At 31.2% G+C, this 17,583-nt stretch overlaps 1 protein-coding gene across 7 annotated transcripts in view; it reads left to right on the forward strand.

Annotated features, from left to right (window-relative positions):
• LOC119668156 (sex-lethal homolog) overlaps window positions 1-4,931 on the forward strand; it is a 109,530-nt gene extending 104,599 nt beyond the window's left edge. For 4 of the 7 annotated variants that reach the window (XM_038077577.1, XM_038077578.1, XM_038077579.1 and 1 more), the window contains one exon: window positions 4,584-4,931. In XM_038077577.1, the coding sequence (XP_037933505.1) occupies window positions 4,584-4,916 (333 nt within the window). In that variant the 3' untranslated portion in view covers window positions 4,917-4,931. The remainder of the gene's footprint in view (window positions 1-4,583) is intronic. The other 3 variants (XM_038077580.1, XM_038077581.1, XM_038077582.1) reach the window with 1 other exon arrangement.
• Window positions 4,932-17,583: the final 12,652 nt, after the last annotated feature.

Below are 17,583 nucleotides of genomic sequence, written 5' to 3' on the forward strand. Positions count from 1 at the left end.
GAATCGATGGCGATGTGTGTATTGTTTTAATGTAATTTTAATTTTATAAATGGAAATATGTCATAAAGTAAAGAATGCAAAACTAAATAATTCTTTCGTTTAATTGAAATACATATTTCAACTTACCACCCAATTACCTCAATAAAAACATAAATTTGTTATTTGAAAAACTGCACTCTCGCAAGTTTGGGTTTTAAATAATGATATACCATACAGAATAGAAAAAGAAAATCCTAGTATATATAAAAAATTGTTCATTTTATTCTAGTTCTTTAAAAGATAAGACAAACTTTCCATTTCAGCATCTGGATGAAGAAACATCATGCACCCAAACTCTTTTATATATTTATAATTAATGAATATTGGTGTTTCCATTAATAATATAGCTTCGTGATCTTTCACGTTGCTGTCATAAGTTGTCAATGTATACGTCTAAGAACTTAAGCTTAATCGTATCCTTCTTAATAGGTGTGATTGTGCCATTAGGATCATTTTCATCAATAATCGTGACGTTGCCATGAAGTTTTGTGTTTTCGGCATGGTGTTTGAGTCATCTAATAAGCGGTGTAGCTTCGACGTAAGTTCCTTGTATATAGACTTCAGTGATTCGAATGTAATCGAAACATAGCCACATCTCTCGATCAGTCTGGCCGTTGCTCGGCGTTCTTTGTAGTTTCTCTTTGAAGGAGGGCCAGACCGTATTAATGGTCCAGAACGCGTAGATATGTTGGGAATTTTATTGATTTGCATCTTTTTATTACTGCTGGAAGTAGGTGTCAGTAGGTGTCTTATTTCTAGTGTCCGAAGGTTTTGAACTCTGTATATCCGAGCTTCCCTCATTTGTATTATTTTGATTATTTATATTTTTTTCGTTCATGATTTAACCCACGAGTTGTGGAAAAGGGGAAGTTTCATCCGGGCAAGGATCCACTATATTAAGAAAAGCCTAATTACAACCGGTGCTAGTTGTCCCGATGCCACCGTTTGAAAACACACTAACGTAGTGCCATCCATCTTATCAGCACAGATCAAATAATACCGGAGATTACGGATTTTATTGATTTTCTCTCTCTAGATCTATGATGATCTGTTACGTCAACATGATGATTAAAAAGAAAAACAGGTACACCACGAGAAGAACGTGATTAAGTATCACGCATCATGATATTGATATGTCATGGACTTAGGGTTTATATATACTATTTTACGTATAAACATATCCCGTTCATCGAAGAACACGAACCATTTACTTTTTATTTCATTTTAAGGTATTTTTACTTAATATAAAATATTACAAGTATAATAATAATAATTTGATAAAAAAGAATTAAAGAAAAATAAGAATTTATTTGTTAACTCAATATTAAAACAAATTATTATTCGCTGACCAAAAATACAAATAATTTAAATAAAATATCGCCATTACAATGTAATTACATTATATCTTCAGGATGGTCGATACTAAATAATTAACAATGTTATAAAATTAACAGGCACGTATGACTTATAATTTAATTTAAGGCGTACAAAAATCAGCCATTAGTACTGTGTCATTTGCTTATAGAAATCTTGTCATACATCCTCCAATTCTAGATAAGCTCCAAAGAAAGTGGTACATGTCATCTAAAAAAAGCATTAGAAGTATCAGATTCAAAGGGCAATCCGTTTTTATTTCGGACTCCGATGGAAACCAGTTGGAAAGACTGTTTCTATCCCATAAATATACCTTTGTAACACAACAAAAATTCTTTAGTATTGTTAGTATTTTCGTTAATGCTCCATAATAAATTAACTTATAAAACATTGCTTTTTTGACAATAGACTCGAATGAATATTGTTATTTATAACACGGGTAAGATATTGTAGGTGAACCATTCAACTCTTGGCTCTACGGACGGAACCAATTAGTGCGGACGAAGGAAAAAAAACTACGTCTTAATGCTATGTATTCCGGAGGTTAAATTTTGTGTATGTGGGCATTGACACACCATTTGTAAATAAAAAGAGTATAGTTAGTTTTAGAGAGAAGAAGAGCTCTTTTAGCATTGATCAGAATGCCAGTAAAATCACGAAAGAGTATAGAAAACAAGTGCTCTATAATATTGAGATGAGAGGACAAACTTTCTTAATGCTACAAAATGCTACTTGAGTGATAACCTTTTGTCAAATTTAATTCTAATCCCCGTATTATTTAAGAATTGGAAAGGCATAGTTTTACTTCCTGCAGATATGGAAGGATGCACATTTATTAATGGCTAATGCTGTTAAAAAATGACATCAAGATTGTTATACATTGTCAGGCAAGAGACCGTATCAATGTGACTAATGTCTGCCATGATTTTCCAACAAGATCGAAAGCTATAATAAACAATATTCTAGAGAGGAAAATAACGTTTTCTCTTGTGTGCTCTCTAAGATTTGAATAGATGGAATTCAGACAAGCCTTTAAAATTTAGCATTTTACTAATATTACCTATTTATTGCTAAAATGTTGATAACATATCTGTAATCATTAAAAATTGGTATTATATATCAGGTCAAAATTAATAAGATGATAAAAACACATTGCACATTAAAATACGAGGCTATAAAATATCTTTTTCCCGGGAGCACTTTTTTAACGTCTTCGAAAAAGTAGTAATCGCATGTCTTCCATACGCATATTAACAAATTTCACTGAGAAATAAACTTCACTTACGGATTAGAAAAAAAAACGATTTTCCATTCACCGAAGTTAAATCATCAAACAAAGTATTTGTTTTTTAATTGGTGCAGTACACTTACTAATACTTTTTCACTCATATTTAAATTCTTTTATTTAACAACGTAATAAAAACTGTTATTATTGTCATTATTAATTTTGTATTTACTTAGTATTGTTAATGCAAAGTCGTTCTTACATTTTTATACATTTTATATAAAGAACTATTATTTTTGCGTTTTCCCTAAAAATAATAGATAACAAATATTGAGTTTAAAACATAAATTTACTTTTTTCGTTAAACATTTTAAAGCAAATTTTTATAATTAAATTTGTAAATAATTTATCCTTTTTCACTGCAACATTACAAATATTGAGTTTAAAAATATTTTAAGATTTTTATTTATTATTATTTGTGCCAAATTTCAAAATTAGAGTTTTACAAATAATTTATAATTGTTATTTTTTCGATATTTTTTTACAAATAAATAAAAAACCGAAATCGATAAAACCGATTTACAACAAATATTAAGAAATCAAAAATCCATCAAAAACTCTAATTATTCGAATTAAAAACTCTGATAAAGAAATTCCGCTTCAGGATTTTAAGGAGTTCATGCGGAACTGATGAAATCTAAATGTTTGGATACAGTATCTTTTTTGGTAGTGGGCGAGTCACATCTAATACCTCTTTGGACAATGTAAAATGAATTTTCACATCCAATAAAAGTAGATGAGTAGAGTCATTCTATTATCGTTAATTTGGGTTGTAACCATAGCTGCCATGATACTCCGATTAAGAAACCCATCTCTATTCGTCACGACAGCAAAGCTGTGGGTCCTGGCTACCATGGTACCAGATTTATATCTCTGGTTTGGTGCCACATGGGAAACCCACTCATCAAACCGCCCAAACAATATCGGGCGGTATCTACTTGATATCAGTCGCCTCTTACGATTCATTTATTTTATATCGAATACCACTACCATATATGAAAGTAATGAACAATCCAATAGCTCTCAATTTTGTTTAAATAGCCAAAAATCATTCATGGTAGATAAATGTATACTTTTGGCAACTTTGCGTTGTGAGGTGTTAATCGATTAAGCAGCTTGAAAGTGATTGTGTTACATAAGCTACCAGTGTTATATCATTTATCGTTTTTAAAGTTAGCATTTATTATTTTGCAATGTGCTTATCAAACAACATTTTCATTTAAAGTTGTTAGTATTTTATTTTTTTAAAATTTATCAAACTTTTTTAAAAATGATTTATGGAACTACATTCAAAGGTCTGTAAAATTAAGTAATAATTTCAATATTGATGCAAAATGTTTCCAGTTATAAAAACACATATCAACTTTTTTGTGTGTCCCATTAATTTTTACAGAATTTTAATACTTATGTAACAAATGAGAAATATTAAATTTGTTTAAAACTTGTAAATAAAAGATTTTAATTTTGAATGCCGAATATGAATTTGAATAACAAATGTGACTTGAATTTCTGTTCCAATTTACTTGGAACAATTTTTTTTAAATGACTATTCTTTTATTTTTGGCATTGTTGTTGTTGCTGTTTATATATTAATATATCAGATATTGGAATATCATTTTGATAATTATGATGATTTTCTTTTGTTTTTGTGAATGTTTTAATGTATTCAATAATATAAATATATAAATTTTTAAAGCAAAAAACAATTTTAACGAATTTTAAAATTAGATAAAATATTAATTTATTTCTTATTAAGCTAAAAAATCAAGACGATTTTTCAAAAAATTAATTTTCAATTTCAAACACTTCAAAACTCTCCACATAACGATTATATGAAAAGCAAAAGCGCCATCTATGTTCAAAATTCTTTGACTTGAAATTTCAGTCACGTTATGCGTTTTCACCGCAGGATGCAGATTTCACATCATCATATCCAGGTACAAACTCGCGTAGAGTCTACAATGATTTTTCAGGAGGCGGTGGCAGTGGTAGCACGATGAGCTCTGTGGGAAACATGGTGCCTGCTGCAAGTACCAACTCTTTAAGCTGTGCTGATGTATCCAATGCGGGTGGCGTGAATGGAACCAACTTAATTGTGAATTATTTGCCACAAGATATGACAGATCGTGAACTTTATGCTTTGTTTAGGACTATCGGTCCTGTTAATACTTGCAGAATAATGAGAGACTTTAAGGTAAATTTTAAAGAACTTATCTAACAATGGTGCGACCAGTTTTATATAATATGTTTAATAAGCTGTGCATTTTATAAAATTTATAAAATTATAATTATTTTTTATCTCTCTCTTAATTCTTTAAAAGAGACACAAAAAAGAATTAAAAGCTTTTATTTTTAATATTGTGTATATATTCATCACGTTTAATTTGCCAAATCAAATAAACATATTTGATCTATTGTATAAACAATGAATTTAATATTATTTTTGAATATAGTTTCCTCTTTGGGAGCGAGGCCTATCTATCACCTATGCTTTTCATTGAAAAATGTGAAATGCAACTTCACATCCAATGAAAGCAAAGGAAGAAAGTCATTCTAACCGCATAAATTTGAGCTTTAACCATAGCAATAATACTCCCATTAAAAAGCCAACCTCTAGTGGTTAGGAAGCACAAAATTGTTGGCCCTTACTAGTGTGGTATTAGAAATACACCTCCGGATGGGTGCCGCAAGTGAAATTCACTCACTACCATTTTTACTCGATTAGATTTTAGTTGACGTTTAAGACAGACATGTCTTACATCAGGAATATTTGAACCCCTTTTCCGCGATTGTGAGTACTGTTACAATAGAAGCTTTAAAATTATAACGTGGCCCTTAAATTTATATAGTGTCGACGCAGGCTTCTGCAGAAGCATTTGTTGAATTCCACTAGCATTTAGCATGATTGCGTACTGATAATAAATTGTTTCAAATTGTTACAAGTGACCTAGTGACGACGCGTGCCCTATCTGAAAGGGTGTGCAGCTTGTCTACAATGTTGTTTTGACATGTACCGCTTAAATCAAAAATTGAAATATATGAGATGTTTTATTAATAATGATTATTTTACTTTACTTTTAACAATATATTCACAATATAATGTTTAATGTTAATGTTTTATAATGTTTAATTCATTTACTAAAGAGGTTTTTAAAAACAGTAGTGAACTACAACAACAAAATTCATTTCATATTATTTTGATTAATATAATTTTTGACTAACCATACAGCTGTTTCGAGTATTGCCGAATACTCATCATCAGTGGTCTTAAAAATAATTTTTGTACTTAATTAAATAATTTTTTTGAGACTGCAAGTGCTAGAAATCGAACTCGGGTTCTGTCAATGTGAAGCTCAAAGTCAACGCACCAACTGACCCAAAGCCGTACTTGATTTTTTATGTTCGCACTTTTTTCTGAAGTTTTGTTACTTTGCTATGAAAGTTTTATTAACAAATTTATTTGCTGTGTTTATATTAGAACGAAATCATAAACCAGGGCCCTATTGCACCAACACTTTTCATTTTGCACTTTGCAAAGTATTATCAGTTTTCTCGCATTTTGCTCTCATTGAGAACAGAAAGCATTAATTTGAGAATTGAGTTAAGCAAAGTTTTGAAAAGACTAAAAAAAGGCAAAGCGTTGCACCAATGTACTTTTCAATGAAAAGTAAAGTGTGAAAAGAAAAGTGAAATATTTGACAAAAAACCGGTTTATTTTTGTTTTGTTATTTTGTATTTTCTGTTGCGACTTTGTATGCAAGCGATTTTAGTATTTGCGCGCAAAAAAATCACTCCGTAACTTTCGGTGTTTTCTAAGCGAAAAACTTGAAAAGTGATATTAAACTCATCACAAATAATCGAGACAATGACTCTTGAACAAGATAAATAAAAAATAATAGTGCCCAATGAAATAAAATATTATTATATTTTGACTTTGTTTCCGAATTTGTTTATTTTTTTCCAAATCACACACACTTGAAAACAGTTGATAGAGACAGCAAACAAAGCTTAAAAGCTCAAAAACAAATTTACAAAAAGTGTTGCAACTGGGTAGAATAACTAAACAAATTACAAGTCGCAAATTTGAAAAATTGTGTAATTATGTAATTAAATAACAAACTTATGCTAAATAAATAAAATAAATAAATACGCGAAAGGACGACTCAAAAATTTATTGTTTGATAAATTCTTAAGTAAAATTGAAATTTATATTATATTATATTATAAATTTATATTATACTTATATTAATAATATATATTTATATTTTTTAATAAATGTTATATTTTTCGTGCCATTTAAAATAAAACTTATAATCAAATAATTAAAAAGTAGGAGTTTCTTTTTCACAACAAATTACTCAGAGACAGCTCACTTCAATTACTGCTCAGCTCACTTCCGCGATACCAACCACGATATGCCAATTAATAGATCACCGCCTTCGCATAGCGGAGGCACAAACCACTCACCCATATGCTACCCAATAGCAGATGGTAATTCTGAGAAGCCAACCACGAACCAAACAGCAACGCTAAACAACCAATCTCAAAGGCAACGTTCATACTGGGTAAGTGTATAAAATTTTTTATACATATCAATTAAAAAGTGCCAAAGGATTAACAGTGGTTATAAGAGGAATAGAACCAGATTTGAACACAGCAGAAATTAAAGAAGCACTTGCAGAAAAAGGATTTAAAACAAAATCAGTATACAACATTAAAAACCGCGATAAAGTTTCGACACCGCTATATAGAATAGAGCTTGAACCAGAAGGAAAGAAACTCAAATCGAACGAGGCTCACCCAATTTATTCCCTACAATTCCTACTCCACAGAAAAATATCAGTAGAAGAACCGCACAGGCGTAAAAATCCGGTGCAGTGTACTAATTGTCAGGAATATGGACATTCGAAGTCGTATTGCACACTCCGCAATGTTTGTGTTGCATGTGGCGACTTTCACCGCACTAAGGATTGCACATCAAATAAAAAGGACCCAAAAACAAAAAAATACTGAAATTGTGGAGGCAACCACACCGCTAATTATAAGGAATGTGTAGTATACACTACCAAAAAACAAAGAATGTTTCCTACATTGCTTCCCCGCTCTCAGTCAGTAATCCCACCACAACCTATTCAAACGCGATCTCAGCCAAATGCTCCATCCGACTCCGACTCCAACAATACGTGTACACGAATGTCATATGCAAACGCTGTTAGAGGATTCACTGACCCAAGAAACGTCCAAAATGAAAGCTCTACTAAACCATCTCCAAATATCGAAAACATAATCCAACTGTTTATGGAAAATATGACACAATTTATGAACACCATGCAAAATATGATGCAAGGAATGATTTAAAATCAAAATATCCTACTTTCAATCTTATCCAAACCATAAGTGCAATCACAATTTGATTTTTACAGTCACATCAAATTGACGTCATGCTTATCTCAGAGACCCATTTTAACGAGAAAAGCTACTTTAAGATACCTGGTTACATACTCTACGATTCAAAACATCCCAGTGGACGAGAAAGACGCGAATCTGCTGTCCTCATAAAAAATAACATTAAACACTTCCCAACTCACAACCTTGAAGCAGAATATATGCAGGCGACAAGCATATGTCTAGAAGAGTACATAAAAGGTCTGACTAAAGCCTCAATTTATTGACCACCAAGGTATAAAATAACGGAACTTCAATTCGAAGAATATTTTACAAAGCTTGGACCCAAGTTCATAGCGTCCGGCGACTTCAATGCCAAACATACATTCTGGGGCTCACGACTTATATCACCAAAAGGAAAATCCCTGATGAACGTGATATCAAAACTCGACCTTAACATATCCTCCACTGGCACACCAACATACTGGCCTACAGATCAGAAAAAATCTCCAGACATCATTGATTTTGCGGTAACAAAGAATTTAAAAAGAGATCAAATTGCTACCGAGGCATCCTTAGAACTCTCCTCTGATCACACGCCGATTTTTATTCTGATTAGAAACACAACAATAGTCAATCCAAAATCCGAAGAAAAGCTCATAAACCAGCACACAAATTGTCTAAAATTTAAGAAATATATTAGCTCACATATTAACACCGACACTTCCCTAAAATTAAATATTGAAATTGACAAGGCCTTACAGGACTTCACAGCTTTACTTTAACAAGCCGCTCGAATATCAACCCCACTCCCAATACACCACAAACTTATAAACTACCATACATCGAACGAAATTGCAACTCTTATACAGGAGAAACGACAAAAACTACTCCAATGGCAACAACAAAGATCTCCCTGAATTAAAAGACAACTCTAAAATCTGACGAAAGCACTTCAAAGATTACTCAAAGAAAAAAATCGCATAGAATACGAAAATTTTATTTCACAATTGTCTCCAGCGGAAACAACAAACTACTCTCTTTGGAAAGCTACTGAACTCAAGAAAAAGCCCGTTATACATAGAGCACCCTTCCGACTCACAGATGGAGACTAGGCTAAAAGCGATGAGGAAAAGGGTGTTGCTTTTGCAAATCATCCTAAATATGTATTTACCCCAATCTCTAATTTAACAAAACTTGACTCTCTGCCTTACTCCACACGAAACGACAATATGGCAATTTGCTTCAGTGAAAAACCACTAAAAAGCGAAATCAAAAATTTAAATACCAAAAAAGTCCCAGGCTATGACCTAATTACAGCGAAAATGCTGAAAGAGATCCCACAAATCGCCAAAGACCAACTACTTTTTATTTATAACGCTATTTTAAGGACTGCATATTTTCCAAGTGACTGGAAGCTATCCAAAATCATGATGATACCCAAGCCCGCTCAAGTCACCTCATATCGACCCATAAGTGTAGTAATTTAAAAACCGTGTTCTCTTTTAAGACTTGCTTTATTGATTGAAATATGTTTTTACAAAGTTCATATTTGGAGGAGCAGTGTGCATTAGCATACTGTGAGAATTTGCTGAATTGGCGTCTTCACACGCCAGCCCAAACACTATCGTCAAACGGACGGTAGGGGCTCATATTGCAAGAATGCAATAAAGTTACAATAAATATCAGCATACTTATTTACTCACATAGTGTATGCTTATGCACGCTACACCTCCTGTTTTAAAAAAATAATGTAATAAAATTTTAAACAAAATTTTATGTAATTATTAATAATTGTATATATTAATGTATTATTAATATATTGCTTATATATTGCATATAAAAGAATTTTTTTTTTTTTATTTAATTACAAATATATTTTCATTATACATATCTACATTCATTCATTCATTCATTCATTCATTACTATATATATATATATTATTTGGATTTTATTATTTATTTTTTTTTTTTAATTAATATATCGTTTTAACCTATTTTTGTGCACTTTTTGTGCTTTACCTTTACTATCTACTATAACTATATTATTACCTATTTCCATATCTTTAACTGAATATGGACCTATATATTTATTTTCTAATTTATGACCTACTTCGTTTTTTAATAAAACTTTATCTCCTATTACTAATTGGAAATTATGTACATTATTGTCATAACTAATTTTATTTTTTAATTTTGATTTATCGAGCATTTTTCTTGCTCTTTCATGAACTACTTCTAATCTGTATTTGCTTTCCTTAGCATAATCATCTATATTGTATAGTGGATCTATATTACCACTATTGAAATCATAGAATTTTCTTGGAATACGTCCATACAGGAGTTCGTAAGGACAGTATCCATGTGCTAACGATGGTGTTGTGTTAAAGCAATACGTGAAGTATTTAATCCAAACATCCCAATCATCTCTATTGACAGAGATGTAAGATCTTATATATTCATTAAACGTGCGGTGACTGCGTTCTACAGTACCTAGCGTTTGATGATGGTGGGATGTTGATGTAATATTCTCGATATTGAGATATTTACATAAATCGTTCATAATTGAATTTTTGTACTCTGTACCCATGTCAGTTAGAAACCGTTTCATGGGTCCGTACTGTAAAATAAAATTTTCGAAAATTGCTTTCGCTATAGTCTTGACACTTTTATTTGGAACTGGAATAGTTACCAAATATTTTGTTAGGTCACATATTAATGTGATTGCATACTCATTGCCGTTCTCCGTTTTTGGGAGTGGACCAATGGTATCTACTAACACAGTGTCAAATGGAGACATTGGCGTTTGCACTTTCGTTAAAGGCATTTTCGTATGTCTAGTTGTCTTGGCCAGTTGACAACTTAGACATTTTTTTATGTATTTGGTAATAGTTCTTGTCATGTTTTTCCAGTAGAATCTTTGTTTTATTTTAGTCAATGTTCTGGTAATTCCAGTATGACCTCCTTCTGCTGGATCATCATGATATTGGTGAAGAATAGCTTCAATTGCCGACTTATTATTTTCGTTTATCTTTGTCACCTGTGGTAATAGCGCTATTTGAAGATTTGTTAATGTTTTGTTGCCCATTTCTTTAAAAGAATTTAGCGATAAAGATTTAAAAATCTTTTCGCAAGGTGCCATTTGTAAATGTTTAATTTTTAATTCACCGGCTTGTTGATCAAGCCTTTGGAATAGCTGACCTAGGTCTAAATTTCCATTAGTGATTAAATCATTAACATATATGTGTTTTAAAATTCTTTTCCCATGCTTCAAGAAACAATTGTGGGATGATAATTTTAATTTTACACATTTTTTAACGTCGTTACTACTAACGACTTCATAAACTTTGGGCTTATCATGATTTTGATGTGTCGGTCTTATTAAATTTGTGTCTGCGCAGACTTTTTGCGTATTCTTCCTTGTTTCAGCTCTCGTTGTAACTTTCAGTATAGCTGAATTTGTGTGTTTCTGGTCCTTCAATTCATTTATGGTTATCCGAGACAAAGCATCGGCTACTGTATTTTGTTTCCCCCTGAGAAACTCCACTGTGAAATCGTATTCCTCTAAATCAAGTCGGATTCTTGTTAGCTTGGAATTAGGATTTTTCATTGAAAACAGATAAGAGAGTGGTCTATGGTCTGATTTTACTAAAAAATGTGTTCCGTATATGTACGGTCTAAAATAGTTGATTGCCCAATGAATTGCTGTTAATTCTTGTTCCGTAGTAGATTTATTACTTTCTCCCTTAGTGAAAGTTTTTGATGCGAAAGCGACTGGTAGTTGGTGTCCATCGTATTCTTGACTGAGTACAGCACCACAAGCGTGCTTACTAGCATCGGTGGTAATACAAAAGGATTTGCTGAAATCGGGGTATTGAAGTAATGTTGGTTGCATTAATGCATTTTTTAAATACCGGAATGAATTTTCACATTCCTTTGACCATTCGAATTTAACATTCTTTTTACAAAGTTTGGTTAAATGACGTGAATAGTCAGAAAAATTTTTGACAAACCTTCTATAGTAGTTACAGAAAGCAACGAACCGTCTAACGCTGTCAGCGTCTTTGGGTGTTGGATAATTTTTAATAATATCATACTTGCTTTCGTCAGGTAAAATACCTTTGTCTGTGCATTTGTGTCCAAGATAAGTCACTTCATGCATAAAGAAACTACATTTTTCAGGATGTAATTTGAGATTGTATTTTCGACAAAGTTCGAATACATCCTTAAGGTTTTTAATCATGTGTTTTTCAGAACATCCGACAACAACAAGATCATCCATGTAAAGAAAAGCTTGCGAAGGCTTTAAGCCTGAAAATGCAAGTGTCATCATGCGCTGGAATGAATTAGGCGCTATTTTAAGTCCATATGGTAATCGTTTAAAACGATATGAGCCATTGCTCGAAGAAAAGGACGTTATGTTTCTTGAATATTTATCAAGTTCAATTTGGTGAAAACCAGACATTAAATCAATACATGAGAAGTATTTGGCACGTCCCAGTTGATCGAGAATTTCTTCGATTCTTGGGAGTGGGAATGTGTCAGCAATTAGTTTTTTATTAACTTGGCGATAATCTACTACTAAACGCCATCTTTTATTATTCGAGTTTGGAAGAGATTTTTTTGGAACTAGAAGTAAAGGGCTGTTATAAGGTGAAATGGATGGTTCTACTATGCCATCATCAATTAATTTATTCACCTGTTTATTTATTTCTTCTTTATGGGAGTGGGGTATACGATAATTTTTTATGTATACTGGTTTTCTATCTTCCATTAACAATTTTTGTTTGTAGAAGTTATTGTGGGTTATTGGTTCAGACTCAAGTCCAAAAATATCAGTATATTGGGAACATAACTCGTACAATTGAGAATTGAATTGTTTGGGGAAGTTTTTTTTTAGATTATTTAAAACTTCTTGACTTCTATTATTTTTTGTTTGTGTGTGTGTAAGTATGTTATAATTTAATAGACTTTCTGACTTTATGTCATTATGTTTTAAACTAGTATCCTTATTAGTACTATTTATGATGCGTATAAATGCATTATTAGAAGTAACAATTGCGTTTGCAATGTAAATACCTGGCATTGGTTCTTGACTGTGTACTAGAACTTCATTTTCAGAGCAATTAAGTTTAATACATTTAATTGTTTCTGATCTTGCGGGTAAAAGAATTGTATCATTTGTATTATTAAAAGTAGAATGTTCAATAGGTATTGATATATCTGTAAAAAAATTATCGGGTCTTAATGTAAGTGAATTTTGATTATGTTTGAAATCTAATATACAATTATATTGTTTTATAAAATCTAATCCTAGTATACCATCACAAGGAATTGGGAAACTTTCATGAACCACCTGAAATTTGTGATTTAGTAGAAAGTTATCAATTCTAAGGTCAAGATCAGTTGATCCTATAGTGTGTATTGTTCCCTGGCCAATACCACTTAGAATTGTAACAGTTTCTGTATTTACATTATTGTAAATAGTGTGAGACTGTTTTATTACTGAAATGTCAGCACCAGTGTCTAATAGAAGAGTTATTGATTTATTTGCATCATTATTATAAATTTGTATTAAGAGGTTTGAATTGGGATTAAAATTATAGATTTTATGATGTTTGTATGGGTTTGGGGGGGTAATTAGTTTTCCGAATTTTGTTGTATTACGCGTATGTTATTACGCCCTTGTCCACGTGAGGTATTAAATGTACTGCCTCTACGGGGGTATCTATTGTTTTGATATTCATTACCATATGATTGAATATCTTGATTATTATTTCTGTGGCTATTTCGTTGATTGCTGTTATTGCCACGGCCTCTACGACGGTTGTAATTTCCGCGGTAGGTGTTTCTGTTATTTATTCGCGAGTAATATAGAATTGCGTCCGGTCTTCCATGCATTTCTGTACAGCAGTTGACATATTTTGATACAGCTTCATTCAGTGAGTTGAATGTGCCTGCTTCCATTATAGTTTTCAACCTGTCATTAGTACAATTTTTAGTCATCGAAGATATAGCTTCTTTCCGACTAAATGTTTCTGCATTGTCCGCATCTACGCCATTATCTATGTATGCACCCTCAAGAGCTTGACATAGATTATTGATTTCGGCAGTATATTGAGTAGCCGTTTTGCCTCGTTGTTGAATATTCATCAACTTGGCCTTTATGACGTCGATTGATTCTCCTTTGACGCATAGGGATAATTTTGTTATTATTCCCTGTATAGTTTCCTCGTCTTTCACCCTATACAGTATGGGTCCTGTTATCTTTGATTTTATAACTTCCACAGCAAGGTCTTCCTGTGTACCTTTGGTGCGGTCTATCAAACGTAATGCTCTAATGAATCTTTCCAAGTGTTGTTTTTTCCCGTCAAATTCTGGAACTGCTATGGCGGTTTCCTTTATGTATGCTCTGTCGAGCTCTACTTGTGCTTGTGCCATTTCTATATTTTTGTGTTCCGTTGTATTTTCAGAGTCTGTGTCTATATTTAATTCTATATTAATAGATATTTTTTCATTTAATGTTGTGGGTATTTCAACATTAATGCCTTTCTTTAGGGTAACTTTGATGGCTTTTTCACGGAGGTCTCCAAAGATTTTCCTCGCTTCCGCTTTGTGTGCGGTTGTGAACCTATCAAAGTGTACGTTCAAAAGTACTCGAATACTCTCTAAACTCTGTATTAATAACGTACAGTGTTTGTGTAGTGTTGTAGCACTAATAGGTCTATCTATTGCAATGCATTTATAGGATTTATTAAACGTTTCTTTTAGGAAGCGTATTTTATTCAATATTGTTTGCCATTCCATCAAACAATATTTTGTTTTTAAAATTGTAAATTAAATTTACGAAAATCTTAACACTTTAATTGCGTAAGTTATAGTAAACTCTTTGAATTGTATAGATAAATCTATAACATAGCCTTAAAATGAAATTCACGTATTATATAGAATTCAATATTAAATTTTCCTATACGACGATTGAGAACTCATAAAAATATTCTACATGTTTTACATACTAGTCCAGTAATAAATTTGTAACTAAATGCAGCAAAGAGAGAAAAAATTACCCAACTGAAATTAAACATTTTAAATGTTATCCGTTGAAACTGCACGATTCATATACTTCCTTTTAACGGAAGCTCTGTACTTTCCTATTAATTTGAGAACTATTTTTCCTATCACTATAATAACAAGAATAAGTAAAAGGAAATTCGTGGTTTTTAAATCACTTAAATCTGTCTGTATTTCCAGTTCATTAATTACATTGGCCTGAGGCCTATCGAAATTGGCTTTTGGGCCGCACATTTCCAAATAATATTAATGAATGAATGAATATAAAACATAAAAATTGAATAGATGTATAAAAAAACATATATATATAGAATACAAATATAAATATATAAATGAAATATAATTAATAAACAACTGTTTGTTAAATACAGTTGATTTTATTGACAACGTAAACTTTTCGTTAACATTAAAATAAAATTAATAAAAAAAAATCACTTATGTATATAGTTGTATTTATTATAACAAATTAATTTTTAATAAAAAATTTTTTTTTTTGAATTAAATATCAGAGTTATTTAATTTTATTAATTTTTAAACAATTCTATCATGATGTAATTTAATTTGGTATTCGTATTTTATAAATTTGTATTTATTATGATTTTTGTTTTTCTTAAAGTAATTTCCAAAATATAAAACAAAATATTATTGATTTTACATGTTATTTCAAACTAATAAAATTTTTCATTTCTATAAAAATTATTTTTTTTTTTTAATTTTTAATTTTTAATTTTTATTTTTAAATTTTTAATCTACTTGCTTGCATCCACTTATATTTGAGATTAAGTACACAGCAGCTGTTGTCTTGCTGTAGTTGATGACTGTGCCAGCAGTAATTGAGGTAGGTCGCAGCGACGTTGAAACAGCGACGGCAGTATCGTCAGTATCAGCAGTGGTTTTTTTTTACTCCATACATTTTTACATAGTTTTTCACTTAGTTTAAATTTTTAAACTTAGTTTAAATTTGTATAAATTTTTGTTTATTATTAATTGTTAATTAATAAAAAAAATTTTAATTATTTTATATAAATTGTTTATTATTTCTCTTTAATAATTTTCTTTTATTATTATAACTAATAATGACACATCATTCAAAACAAAATTGTTATTTAGCAATTAGAAGTCAATCGTCATCATATGTGTTGTTTATTATTTCTCTTTAATAATTTTCTTTTATTATTATAACTAATAATAACACATCAATCAAAACAAAATTGTTATTGCAATTAGAAGTCACTCGTCATCATGTGTGCACAATTAATTTAATATAATTTATTAATAATTTATTATTATTAAAACATGTCGTCATCATGTGTGCACAATTAATTTAATATAATTAATTAACAATTTATTATTATTAAAACATGTCGTCATCACGCGTGCACAATCAATTTAATATAATTAATTAATATTAACAAAATTTATTATTATTAAAACATGTCACCATCACGCGTGCACAATCAATTTAATATAATTAATTAATTTATTAATAATAATTTTATTAATTTTTTTAAAACATGTCACGGTCGCCATGTAGTAATTTAAAAACCGTGTTCTCTTTTTAGACTTGCTTTATTGATTGAAATATGTTTTTACAAAGTTCATATTTGGAGGAGCAGTGTGCATTAGCATACTGTGAGAATTTGCTGAATTGGCGTCTTCACACGCCAGCCCAAACACTATCGTCAAACGGACGGTAGGGGCTCATATTGCAAGAATGCAATAAAGTTACAATAAATATCAGCATACTTATTTACTCACATAGTGTATGCTTATGCACGCTACATAAGTCTGCTTCCAATTCTCTCAAAATTATTTGAAAAACTTTTTATAAAACAACTGATGCCCTACATAAATAAGAAAAGAATAATACCTAACCACCAATTTGGATTTAGAGAAAAACACAACACAATAGAACAAGTACACCGCATAGTATGAGTAATTAAGGAAACGTTTGAGAAGAGGCAGTATTGTTCAGGCGTCTTTCTAGACATAACTCAAGCCTTTGACAAAGTTTGGCACGAAGGATTGTTTTGGAAACTTGAGAAACATTTACCATACAAGTTATCAAAAACTACCTCTCAAATAGAAGATTTGTTATAAAACAAAAATCTTTTGTCTCCAATACCTTCCCCATTATGGCCGCTGTACCCCAAGGTAGTGTACTGGGTCCCTTGCTGTACCTGATTTTCACAGCAGACATGCCAACCAGTGACTGTACAACAACATCAACATTTGCGGATGACACTGCCATTCTCAGTCATAGTGACGACCTATTCACAGCCACAAAATCAGTTCAAGACCACCTCAACAAACTGCAAAAATGGCTCGATCTCTGGAGAATAAAAGTTAATGAATCGAAAAGTGTACACATAACTTTCACTCTACGACGAGATACCTGCCTTGCCATTCGTATTAATGAAAAAGTAATA

Source organism: Teleopsis dalmanni, chromosome 1 (genome assembly GCF_002237135.1).
Source record: "Teleopsis dalmanni isolate 2A chromosome 1, ASM223713v2, whole genome shotgun sequence".
NCBI classification, from domain to species: domain Eukaryota; kingdom Metazoa; phylum Arthropoda; class Insecta; order Diptera; family Diopsidae; genus Teleopsis; species Teleopsis dalmanni.